Source organism: Rhinolophus ferrumequinum, chromosome 11, assembly GCF_004115265.2.
Source record: "Rhinolophus ferrumequinum isolate MPI-CBG mRhiFer1 chromosome 11, mRhiFer1_v1.p, whole genome shotgun sequence".
NCBI lineage: Eukaryota > Metazoa > Chordata > Mammalia > Chiroptera > Rhinolophidae > Rhinolophus > Rhinolophus ferrumequinum.
This window is the reverse complement of record NC_046294.1, coordinates 66,580,762-66,593,832: the sequence shown is the minus strand read 5'-3', so window position 1 is coordinate 66,593,832 and position 13,071 is coordinate 66,580,762. Positions and strand designations below refer to the sequence as shown.

Below are 13,071 nucleotides of genomic sequence, written 5' to 3'. Positions count from 1 at the left end.
TGTATCATCTAGAACTTAGCCTCTTTATTTTTCCCTTTGAGAATGAGTCCCATTTCCTGGGTACTTTTTATCAAGTAATTCTGAATTGTCTTTGGCATTATGAACATTGTTTTGTAATCTCTGGATTCTGTTTTATTCCACTGCAAAGTGTTGGTACTTTTGTTTAGCAGTGGCTTGAAACAAACTGAAAATTTGTCTTGTGTGGTAACTGCTCAAATCTTACTTTAGTTCTTATATCTGGAAGAGTGCAAGAATATTCTACCTTTTTTTAAAATCTGAGCTACTTGCATTATGCATTTATGCTATTCAAATAGAATTAGGACGTAGCCAGAGATTGTCTGAGTTTATATATAGAGTTTGAGTTCCTCTCTCCAGTTTTCCTTTTCAGAATTCCAGGCTCATTCTCCAGCTTCTCTGGGCTCCCTTCTCTCAATTTCTCAGGCCAGAAAGATAGCAGGCTTTCTGTGTGAGTTTTTGCTGTCCTGCACTGCACCACAATTTTACTTTGTCTATAGGTAGAAAGCCACCAAAACGGGCAACTCACTTTGTGTTACTCACTTCCTTCATGTTTTGACTCTGCCTGCTTCTGTTCTCTTTACCCCTCAGGTAGGTATTTATTTATTTTTTTTATCTTGTCTAGAGTTTACAGTTGTTATCTGTGGAAAGGTCAGTCTGTTAGTTTACTCCTTCATACTAACTCTCCAAACTAATCAAAAAATTAAATTTGGGGATAGAAATAATTAATTACAAGAATTATGGAAGCTTGATCTTGCCACGGATTATGTTTTCGGCATACACATTTTAAGAAAAGGAGAAGTATCCTTCTACTTGTCTATTCATAACCCACCATTTACCATCTCAAAAGAGGTTTATTTCCATATTCTAATTCAGATCATCTAATGAGATCCCCCAACCAGTGCCTGTACATGAATTGTTTCCTTGTCCATGATGAGATGAGGACAGAATAGAGAATACACATTTGAAACTTTCATGCAACTTTTACAGAATGTTTTTATCTGTTAAATATAAGAAAAAAAATTTGGCCTTTTATTTTGCATGCCTTGGTTTTTCTTAAACTTCATTTTTCAAGTAGTTAATTTTTCTTATATTAAGAAAAACACATTGGTAGGTGATGGTTTGGAAATTAAAAACAAAACACTAGTTCTTCCCATACATAATTTGAGAAACACTGGTCTAGATTTCAAGTAAGAAAAATAACTTTGGGAAGTTCTCAAGTTAACCATTCAATAGGTGAGGTAAGGAACTGTAATTTGATTACAGCCATAGTTCCTGAATGACCTGGATAGGCTAAAATGTTCTTTTTAAAGATGAGAAAACCGAGGTACAAAAAGTCCTAATCAAGTTGATTTCTCTTGGAGACAGATATATATATATATTGCATAGCAGCCAGCATGTCAGAAAACAAATTCAGCACGACTTGAACTTTCAGCTGAGATTTAAGTATTCTTTGCTTGTTCAATCTAAGAAGTTGCTTTCTTACCATTTAGTTTAGAAGTAGTAAGTTCAGAGAAGAACAAATAATAATAGTAACAAACCCATTTACTGAAAGCCTACTGTGCAACCAAGTCTGTATAGTGAAAAACAACCCACTATGTGAGTATTTTTATTTCCATTTTAGAGATGAGAAAACTGAGTCTGGAGAAGCAACTTATTCAAAAATCATAGACAAGTAAGTAACCGAAGCAGGATTCCAATTCAGATTTGTCTGATTCAAAAGTCTCTACACTCAATGTTATTGTTCTTTTATTAATTTCAAGATAGGCATATACACAAATTACTACATCATTAGGCAGATGGTTTCAAATGCTCTATTAATACAGTGCTAGAAATGAACTGGTTAGTAGGGAGTACGCGGGTCTCCCATTCAAGGGATTTATCAGTCTTCACCAAGTTAGTTTCAAAAATCTGTCAAAGTATCAAAGGACAGTGAGTCAGCATTTTGGAAGGCAGGTAGGGATGGGGAAGCAATAAGCAAATTCTTTTATGAATCACTGTAGATGTTTGTGCTGGTTAAGTGTTTCTGATCATCTACTTGCTGTCTTTGCCTATTAGAGGAGAGGAGTACAGTTAAGGTCTCTTTAAAAATTGTAGAAATAAAAAACATTGGTTGCCATCCTGTTCTTGCCAAGCGTAAGAATAGAACAGAAAGGCTAAGCCTTCTGTGCTTAAATACATATTAAGTCATTTTAATAGGTTCTCTAGCTTATCTTGAACACAACTAGACTAGGTCGTTCTTTTGGGGAATAGACTTTCAAGTTAGCATTTCATTGGCTAAATACTTTATAAGATTTTCTTAAACACATCAGTTGTCAGTATAAATTAAATCTAGTTCAAATCAACATAATTCTATTTATCCTAGTAAGGGTTTTATTTTTTTAAATGACTCATTTTTTACAGAAATAATTTCTGTACATTTATAAACCATACATGAGGTGATTTGAATTTAGTCTCCATCAGAAAAATTCCTTTATGGTATCCTTTCTATATCCTTCCTGTGTCCTCTGTAACAGAAAATTACCAGCAGAAGCATTTCCCCTTCACCCAGTTCCTGTTCTCTTATCACAAATCTATCCTTTCCCCTCCCTTCCTGCTCTGCAGGGGAATTTGAGAAGGCAGGGATAAATTGCTAAAAGTTTGCCCTCTATCCAACACTACCACATCTAATAGTGTATGTGTCTAATCCTTTTGCATGTTTATCAGTTCCCTCCCAGTTTCCTCTCCCATACCTCTGTGTGTACAATGGGTTAATGCCAAAGTGCTTTCCTCCTATAGACACTTTCAGGCTGTGCAAACTTCAATCCCAGTGACAGCACTGAACATTTCAGCTTCTTTTCTAGTGCCCTTTCTACAATGCTGAGCCATGGGTGGAACGGAAATAGAATGATGAACATTATTTATTTTTTCCTGTTTGTCCTATGCTTTCCCCATTACCTTTCCCATACCAATGTCTTCTTACTTCGGTGCCACCCTTCCTCTATCGTCCCCTCCTACAGGTACTACTGTTGAAGTGGGGTTAGAAATTGTTTCTATACTTTATAGTCTATTCCATTCTAGCAACCCTTGTGAAGTGGGTGGTAATCCTAACAGCTAACATTTTAGTGCTTACTATGTGCCAAGCATTGTTTTAAGCATTTTACATGTACTAACCCACGTCATCTGTGAAGCTATTGTTATTCTTTTTATTTTATAGAACAAGAAGCTGATGTTCAATGCCATGGGTTACAATGCAAGTAACTGGCAGAGGCAGGATTTGAATTCCTTCCTGACTGGCTCTAAAGCAGCCTTTAATTATTATTTAATTAATTACTTATTATTTCCAGCCACCAATCTGGTGAACATTTTGCCATCTCACGGCTCCTATCCTCATCCTTTACCTGCTTTTACTTGTCTTCCTCCCTTTCTACCCTCCCACGTCCTTTCTGCCCTTCATCTGCCGTTCGCCCACGTTTCTTTATTAGGATGTCCTCTCGCTTTCCTTGACCTTCCCATTCCTGTCTCAATTATCCCCGGACTTCAGATCCTTCTCGTTTTGTGAGACCCTCGTAGCGAGTATTCCCTGACTCCTTATTTCTACCATTCCCCCTCCTTCCACGGGCTCTGCGTCCCTTCCGTCTCGCCGACCCGCCCAGCCCGGTGCCCAGAGGCCGCGCGGGGACACCCGCCAGCGCCGCGCGCGGGGGTCGGCGTCGGAGGGGCGCCGCGGGGTCCTCCGTTCCCCGGCAGCCCCCGGGCGCGGTGCAGTCTGGGGGAACATGGCCGCTTCCGGTGTCGCTCTCGGGCCGGCGCTGGCCTGACTGCGGCCCCTGCCCGGCGTACTCCGCCCTCCGCTCCTCCCGCCCGGCAGCCGCGGAGGTCGCTTCGGCCTTTTCCTCCTGCTGCCCCGCCGCGCCATGGAGAAGAGCTCGAGCTGCGAGAGCCTCGACTCCCAGCCGGCGGCAGCACGGCCGCCCAGCGTGGATTCCCTGTCCAGGTAACCTGGACACCCAGGGCCCCGCCCAGCGTCCGGAGGGGATGCGAGGGGCCGGGACCCGCGGGATGCTGCCCCAAACTCGCGGACTCGGGTTCTCTGAGGCTGCGCCGGAATTCCTTCCCTGGGACTTGAGATCCACTTCTCCTTCCCTTTCTGGGGCTGAGAGGCTGGGGAAAAGGAGGTTAAAACTTACTGCTGCTTCATCGCCTCTTCTACCTTTTGTACTGCGATCTACTTTTATGCCCGGTTGATGTAGCCCCAGTTCATTACTGTCTCTGATCGCTCATTTCCTCTAAAATCATTTTTTTAGACAGCCCTACCCCCTCTCCCATTTCCTCCCTCCCTTTCTCTCTATACTACTCCTTCCCAAACTATCCTCCAATCTTTCTTCCGTTCGTCCTAATGTCTTTGGTTTTTGGATTCTTGCCCAACCCTTTTCCTCTCTTTCATCACTTCACATCCTTATCTCTTTCACGATTTCCCCTACGCTCTAACCCCCCAACTTTGCTTAAAAATGTAAACAAAAATGCCCACTGTGCTTCTCGTTGCTAAATCTTCCAGCTGAAAGTCATTATCTAGGAATCTGAGTAGTCCTTATCCCTGAGTGAATAGTTTTCTTCCTTCTTGGCTTACCGGTTCTCCAGGTTATTTCTCTTCTACCTGATGATTTTTTTTCCCCTGTAATTTTGAGGACTTAGTATGCAGCTTTGCAGAGAGTTGTTGTGAGTATTAACTGGACATGTTTTAGATGCAGTTTTTTTCTTTGGTTTTAAAATACTGATTTAAAATTTTGTTGAATAATAGGAGACCTGTATTTGTTATATAATGCCACAATGAAATCAGGTTTTATCCCATTGAGAAGTAGTCTAATTGTTATTAGAGAGTTATTAAACTGCTGTGTGAAAGCACGCACAATTTTCATTTTTCCCCTGAATAAATTGAAGTTGCGATGCCTCCTTTGATTCATTTTGGACTCTGCTAAATATGAGTGGTACTACCATTTTTTTTTCTATTGCTGTTCAGGACCTCATACGGAAATCATTAGCTGATCCCATTATTCTAAATTAGATTCCATTCCTGTATACACCTGCCCATCCCTTTTTCGGAGTCCTTAACAAGCACAGTATAATTGTTGGTTTAATTGTCTTCTCTACTAGGCTATAAGCTACTTAAAGACAGGGACCATACCTTACTCAGCTTCACAGTTCCCAACAGTTAACCCTTCATGTCAGAGGTGCTTAAAAAATGTTTTTTTTTTTGAATTTGTATATTGAATTGTCCAAGAGAGAAGAATTTTTCATTGTTCGATTATTGTGCTTTTGTTTCAGGTATTTTGTGAAATTTAGAAAGGTGAGGATTTACATACTCAGCTATAAAATCATTCAGAAAACAGATTGGAAAATTATAATTTTATGGGAAAGTTACAAATGACAACTATGGTTCGGAATAGGATGTAAAGACAACCAGTGAGGCAACTGATTAGTAATCTCATTCAAACCAGAAGATTTAGAACCACAGGAGGCAGCATAGTCTGTTAGAAAGAGGAAAGAACTGGAAGTCTGGAAAGTCTGGGGCTCAGGTAGCTGCCGTGTTTCCCCCAAAATAAGACCGGGTCTTATATTAACTTTTGCTTCAAAAGACGCATTAGGGCTTATGTTCAGGGATGTCATCCTGAAAAATCTTGCTAGGGCTTGCTTTCCAGTCTTATTTTCCGGGAAACACAGTGTTTGTCCTGTTATCATGTAACCTTTCTAGTCTGCAGTTAAAATAAGGTGGTTGGTCTAGCAAACCTGTGAAGTCCTTTGGAATTCTAAAATTCTATCATTCTTTATTTTAATGATAATACCAAGATGAATGCGTTCTTATCAATTATTCTTACCATTCTTATCAATTACGAATGCATTCTTATCAAATATTCCCTTTACAAATAAGTTTTTTTTACAGATTTTTAAAATTACACTAAATAAATGTTTGTTATTGTAAATTATTGTACCTAATTATGCCATTGAAGCACATTTATTTCCTAAAGATAACAAAAAGCCCAGCAGTTGTAGTTAAAGTTTATGTATCTCTTTTAACTTCTTAATAAAAAATTATATTACTGACATAAGAACTTGAGAAAATTAAGAACTCCTTGAAAAAATTTTGACTATAGTATGTTAGCCTCATCCTTTCTGGACAAAAATATAAGTATGACTTTACTTTCCACAGAAGAATGCCAGTTTTCATTCCTCTCCTCTAGGAAGGTAGAAAAATAACGTTTATTGAATGTTTACTGTGTAGAATTCACCCCTGTGGCACGCTGTTTAATCAACGGTATAGAATAGCTGCATTGTAGTAGATACTTGTCAGGAAGCTTGTATTTAAACTGAATCTAGGTTAACAATCACAGGTGATTCTAATACACAAGCAGGGTGGACAACCATGGTTATATGGTAATAGCTGTATTAAGTAGCTATCCAGATTGTTTTTTACTTCTGTTAGCCTGTGATTAAGCAAAATATTGATATTTGAACTATATTATCTCAACTTTTTGCAGAATTATTGCCTTACGTTGTAGTTTATGCTTTCTGTTTTATTCAGTTAGAAAATTTTTAATTTCAAATTTTCAGTTAAGAAATTGCCTTTTGAATTTCTTTTGATATCTCCTGCAAAATAATAGTTAATGATATTGTTCAATGTGTTACAGATTATCTTTTTTTAAAATTAAAGTTTATTGGGGTGATAATTGTTAGTAAAGTTACATAGATTTCAGATGTACAATTCTGTATCACATCATCTATAAATCACTTTGTGTGTTCACCACCCCAGATTATCTTTTACACACTAGATTGACATAAATTTCTGCTGAGTTTAGCTCCAAGGAAAATTGTTTATGCAAAAAATTATGGATGTTTCCTATTTGTTTGAAAATGGAAACTGTGTACCTGCATCTTTCCTTCAGTGTAGCAAAAAGACTTCAGTCAGATTTGTAACTGAAGTTGGTCATATACTTTAATTTCTTCAAGTACTTCTATTAGATTAATTCAGTTTAAATACTATATTATGTTTAAATGTGTTAATTTGTTAGATGTTTTACACTCTTCTGGGATGTATATAAATCTGAAAAATAATACAGTAACTCATCTGGTTGCCCATTGTTTTTTATGTTTTTGTTCTTTTAAATGACACACTTCATTGAAGTTGGATGACTGGCTGTTATGGGCTCTGTAGTTCACACTAAACATTATGTTGAATCTTGATGTATATAGTCATCTCAGACTTGCTTTTGCCTCTAGCTTTGCTTTCTAGGTCATCACAGGCCTGTTGCCTTTGGTCACAAAAGAACAATTTCATCCTTTATGTGATATCCAGATAGCAGTTTCCTAATCAGCTATAGTTATGTTATCTTTGCATCCGTAAAAAAAAAGTAATTTTCTTTGGTGAGTCCTGCTTGGTATTGCCCTGCTTCAGTGAGCTGTTCTGCAGCTCTTGTATGTCCTGCTATTTATTGTCCATTTTTCAACATGTCCAGCCCCACCGAGAGAGAGTTGTGAAAAAATTCACTTCAGCACAATGGTAACCTGGCTGTATTCCATAATTTTATTCCTGTTGGTCTGTCTCTGATTCTTGACATATCAAGTATGACTTACACAGGATATAGATATTATAATACTATAGGCTATATATGATAGCTGTGGTAGGCCTGAGCCTCAGAATTGTTTGTTACATAGCAGAATTGGGCACTATATATTGGTATTATTCTGCCTTCTTAATCTGGTACATTTTTCAGTTTGTACACTTATAAAATGTACTGCTTGAGTGGATTTCTTTGATTACTTTTTGCTATGCATAATCAAATGCTAATACAGCTGATTCTTGAACAACTGTGTGGATCCACTTATATGTGGAATTTTTTCTATAAATACCTTGACTGTTTTTGATCTGTAGTTGAGAGTCCGCGGATGTGGAGAACCGACTGTATGCATTGATCTATACCATTTTATATAGGGGACTTGAGCATCCGTGGATTTTGATATCCACCGGGGTTCCTGGAACCAATCTTCCACAGATACTGACGGACAACTCAGTTTTTGGGGAGTCAAAGGTTATTTGCAGATTTTTGGTTGCATGAGTGTTGGTGCTCCAACATCCGCATTTTTTAAGGGTCAACTGTTTATCTAGTGCCAAATAGCTGCTCAGTGAACATTTGAATAAAGAAACGTTGACTAAATGTTCACTACTTTTCTTATTTGTTTCCACTCAAAAGATTGAAAAGGGTTTCCTTCTGTTGAATTTGTCCTGTAAACTTCAGGTTCAAGCTGAATTTATTGTTGCATAAAGCCTCTTGATACCCTGAGCTGATTTTATTGGCTGCATGTATCTAGTCCTATATATCTTCATGATACTATGTTTCCTTAGCCTACCTGCTTTTTCATCTGCTACTCTTGATTATTTTGTTCTCTTTCTCTCTAATTTGTCAGTCATTTTTATTTGATGTATTTCTTTCATCCTTTATATATCCTTTTGCTATAGTTATCCTTGCACCACTTGTTTGTCTCAGATTATTTTGGTTTATCAGTTGATTTCTAGTTTATAAATTCATTAACATTTATTTACATTTACATATTATTTACATATTTACATTTAACTTAGATAAGAAATACCAAAGGGGAGATACACATAATATCCTAAAAAGGACATTTTTAAATGGAATGTCTTTCTTATCATTTGAAAACAGCAAATCCTGGATTTCTGTTTCCATGAAATCCAGGATTTGCTGTCTCCATGAATTTTGGTGTTACTTATAGCCTGAAGAGGTAGAATAGATTTCAAGATGTCTAAAACATTTGGTTGCAAGGTCTCATCTGTAGTTTCAGCTTCAAGGTCACTTAGAGATCTGTCGGTAGGAAATGTGCTTTTGGGTTGTTTTTCCAGTAGCGGTGATGGATTTGTGTCCAATCACACATTCTTACATTTCCCTTGTGACTCTTGGCATGTCTTCTGAGGCAGCTGACTGAGATTAGTGGTAGAAACTATAGCTATAGAACAAAATGAAGCTAACAGGTTGAGCCTCCAACCTTGGCCTTATTAATAAGCACCTCATGTCAGACACTGAACATATCGGTAGCCTAACAATTACTTACTTTGGATTTCATTATTCCAGGGCTCTAAAAGAACTTCAAAGTTTTGTAAGATAAGATCCAATATTACTTTGAACTAATAAGTAATTGTGGTGTAGATTATTTGAAAGAACATTTAAAGAGATTAATTACTAATCAGAAGTATACAAGTTGATATTGAAGCTGAGATTGGGTTTCAGATACAGTTTCTTCTTCTCTCCTTATGCTGTCATCAGTAGTCTTCTGTTAACGTGGATCAGTAGTTCCCAGACCAGTAGCATCAGCATCCCTTGGGAATTTGTTCGAAATAAAGACTCCCTGGTCCGACCTCAGATCTAACTGAATCAAAACGTTTGGGAGTGGAGCCCCCAGTTTGTGTTTTAGCAGGCCCTCCAGGTGATCCTGATCCATGCTACAGTTTGAGAACCACTGCCTTAGGTCTTTTACTAGTTGTTGCCTAGTAAACTCCATCAATGTTAGTTGAAATGGACTAAGCTAAGGTCTGTGTTAGAGCTGCTATTAGTATAAGCCTATTCCTTGAGAGCATTTTTGTTAAAGTACTGACTGAAGTAGTGGAAGGTAAACGTCACCTCTTGTGGATTTATTCTGTCTGATTTTTGGGAAATTTCCTGAGGTCTGTTCTTTTCAGCCTGAGTAACACAAATCAAGAATGTATGTTTTAGGCTATTTAAAAAAAAAAAAAATCATTGGGTGGGATACGTTAGTGGTAACATGCATTTTTAAAAAGTGTTATAAAGAAGTAATTCAGGCTATAAAGCCTGGATTATGCCCAAGGGAAGGAAATAACCCAGATACAGATGTCCAGAAAGTACTAAGTTTGTTTTGGCAACCTGCCAGGTTAGTGCTATTGTATTCAGAATTCACAAGCAACAGGGCCAAGGTTGCTTGTGAGGCAGGAGCTGGTCAGTGGGAATTCTCTAGATTTTAGTATAGGATGTTTTCTCCTTTTAAGGAAATTAGTTTTGAGTAGATAAAGCATTTGCTGTCTTTGTGCCTGCTGTATTCTTTAGTGAAATCACTGGATAGGATTAAAAACTATTGAGGGATGATAGTCAAGGATTGGCAGAGATTTTAAAAGCCTACTTTCCACAGGGAGTCAGGTTAAAAATGGAACTATATAAAAAAGAAAAGATTGGTGCAAGGCTATTAAAGGAACTAGAGAAGATGCCCTCTTAATGAAAAGAATAACTTCAATTCCCTTTCCTGTAACTTTATGACACAGAACTAATTGTGCTTATCCTTCTTAATGTGTTTCTATATATGTACCAACATCGTCATCGCTATAGACCTCTAATGAGCAAGCTTCATAATTCTTCCCCTGCTGAAGTACAACCTACCCACGGCAGGCTGAGGAATTTTCATTCTTTTGAAAACTCATACTGGATGTGATTAACTCTTGGGTTCATTAAATACTTTTTAGTCTATATTAAATAAGGGCTGATGCTGTGTTTTCAATACAATAAAAATTAACTTTTAAAATATGTTTTAATCTACAGACTTCCAAAAACCTAAATACTGATACTTGGAGAGCTCTTCTTTCTTCTTTTTTATTTTTTTAAGTTAGAGTTTAGGTTTAGCAGAGCATACCGTGTTTCCCTGAAAACAAGACCCGGTCTTCTATTAATTTTTGCTCCACATTAGGGCATATTTTTCAGGAGTGTCTTGTTTTTTCATGTACAACAATCTACATTTATTCAAGTAGAGTCGTCATCTTCTTCTGGAACATAGTCATTACGTACTAAATGCTTCCATCTGGCTGACCATTATAACTGGGACTTATTTTTGGGGAAGGTCTTATTTTCGGGGAAACATGGTAACAGAAAATCCAAGTTAACGGTGGCTTAAAATAGAGATCATTTTATTTTATTTTTCATGCATAAAATCTCCCAAATAGTCAATATAGATTTGATATAGTGGATCTGAAGTATCAAGGACACAGACTCTTTCTAACAATGTATCTTACCTTACTTTCCAATGTTACCTCATGGACCAAAATTGCTGTTGGAGCTCCAACCATTGCATCTTCTTTCTAGTCAAAAGGAAGGAGGAAGGGAAGAAGAAAGTCATGTTCTCTCTCTTTAAAGGATATTTTGTTGAAGTCCGGTGTAGTCTTTGGCCAGAACATGGTCCCATGGCCATACCGAGCCACAAGGGAGGCCCTATAGGACATGTAGTGTCTTCTGGAATGCCATGTGCTGAGCTAAGAGTTGGAGGTTCTGTGTCTAAGAAATAGGAGAGATTGGGTATTGGAGATAATCAGCAACTTCTCCCATGGCATACAAATGAATCATTTTGAAGCAAGGAAGACATTTTCCAGTTGAAGTCTACAATACTTCACTTAATGCCAGAGACATTCTTAGACTTGCAAATGCAATAACCAAAATAGAAAATACATTGAAAGAGAGAAATGCTATATTATAGCAGACCAAAAAAGAATCGTATTTTGGTACACTCCAAACTCTGAGTATTTTAACTTTTTACCTTTTTTTTTTTATTATTATCTTGGACCAAGTTTTTCTGATCCTAATCTTGGATCCATAAATTAAAAGGAATACAAATTAAAAGTTAATTACTAGATCTATTCCTAGAACACATGTATTAATTACTAGATTAATTAAGTGAAAGGCAAGAGGAAATCAAATGAAGAATGAGCACCATGCTATTTCCTTTTTGATTTCACTTTAAGAGATCAAGGAATGGCATGGCAGGTAGAGTGGTGGTGATGAGAATGATGGCTTACATTGCTTACTTCTCTGCGGTTTGCTGTTCATTTCCAGGCCATGTATCCATGCGTTTTATTTCCCCAAGGATATTGTGTCAGGTTCTACTTAAGTATTTTCTCTCATTTTAATTATAAAGGTTTGGTCTTTAGAAGGGAAATAAAGCTGGTCATTTTGGACCGTGTTAATTAGCTTTTGCCAGTATTTTGTGTTCGTTTCTATATCTTTGACCTAAACATTTGATTGAAAATTCACAGAAATCAGTGTTTTATGCATTTTTGTGTCACCTAACAGAAATATTAATATTTTAAGCCTGTAGTGTCAAACCTGAGGAGTTTAATCATTTGGGAGTGAGTAGAAGAGGGTAGAGAAGTCTCTGGATCAGTGCAGCATCATTCATCAGGCTCAGAGGGTTTGATAGGCACGAGTCACAAATATTTCCATCTCCTTTCTTCACAGAATTGCCTTTCCTGATAACTGCAAGTGAGCAGTTGTTCAGGTAAGACTTTGTCAGGCGGTTGTACATTATTAGCAGAAGGGTAGTAACTTTGGCTGATGATAGGCTAGTGATCACCAGCCTTAATTTTCTTGAGCTGAGCGAAGATGTGCCTGGCATACTTCACAAACAAGATTTTATATGATACAAATGTCCTGTTACTGGTATTGGATAATATTCTTCAGTTATGACCAAAGGCAATACCTAAAAATATAAACACCCGAGATAAGCTTTACTTTTCAAGTAGTACACAGTTGTAATTAATTAATAGTATTAATATTAACAGTCATAATAATAATATAAATAATAGCTCTTAATATTTATTGAGTGCTTGCTATATGCTGGGCATAGTGCTAAATCCCTTAATATGCATTTTCTTATCTGATCCTCATAACTGTATAAAATAAACAGTATTATTGTTTCCATTTCACAGATGAGAAAACTGAAGATTAGGGTGCGCGGTTTAACATTTGAACCCAAGTCTGTTTAACTCCAGGGTCTCTGTGCTTTAGAGAACTGATCATACCTGAAGATCTGGTGCCCCAGGTCCAGGCCAGGACTTGGTAGAGGGCAGTCCCAGGGCAGGTTGATTGGGAGTGACAAGGAAATGAGTTTCCTTGACCGCTGCACTGCTGAGGGGGAGAAGAATAAGGTACCCAAAACATTAGTGAGTTCATAGTGGCCATATTTGGAGAGAATTTTCTGTAACTTTGAATGCTTTTTTCTTCTCACAGAAAATAG

The 13,071-nt window shown here is 37.5% G+C and overlaps 1 protein-coding gene across 3 annotated transcripts in view; it reads left to right on the top strand.

The window, feature by feature from the left end:
• Nucleotides 1-3,619: 3,619 nt before the first annotated feature.
• MTMR2 (myotubularin related protein 2) overlaps nt 3,620-13,071 on the top strand; it is a 94,999-nt gene continuing 85,547 nt past the window's right edge. The window contains exons 1-2 of one of the 3 annotated variants that reach the window (XM_033121243.1): nt 3,626-3,991; nt 12,294-12,333. Coding sequence is in view for 1 of the 3 variants with exons in the window: in XM_033121241.1 (XP_032977132.1) it covers nt 3,912-3,991 (80 nt within the window). In the remaining 2 variants the exon portion in view is untranslated. Of the gene's footprint in view, nt 3,992-12,293; nt 12,334-13,071 lie in introns of all 3 variants that reach the window. The other 2 variants (XM_033121241.1, XM_033121242.1) reach the window with 2 other exon arrangements.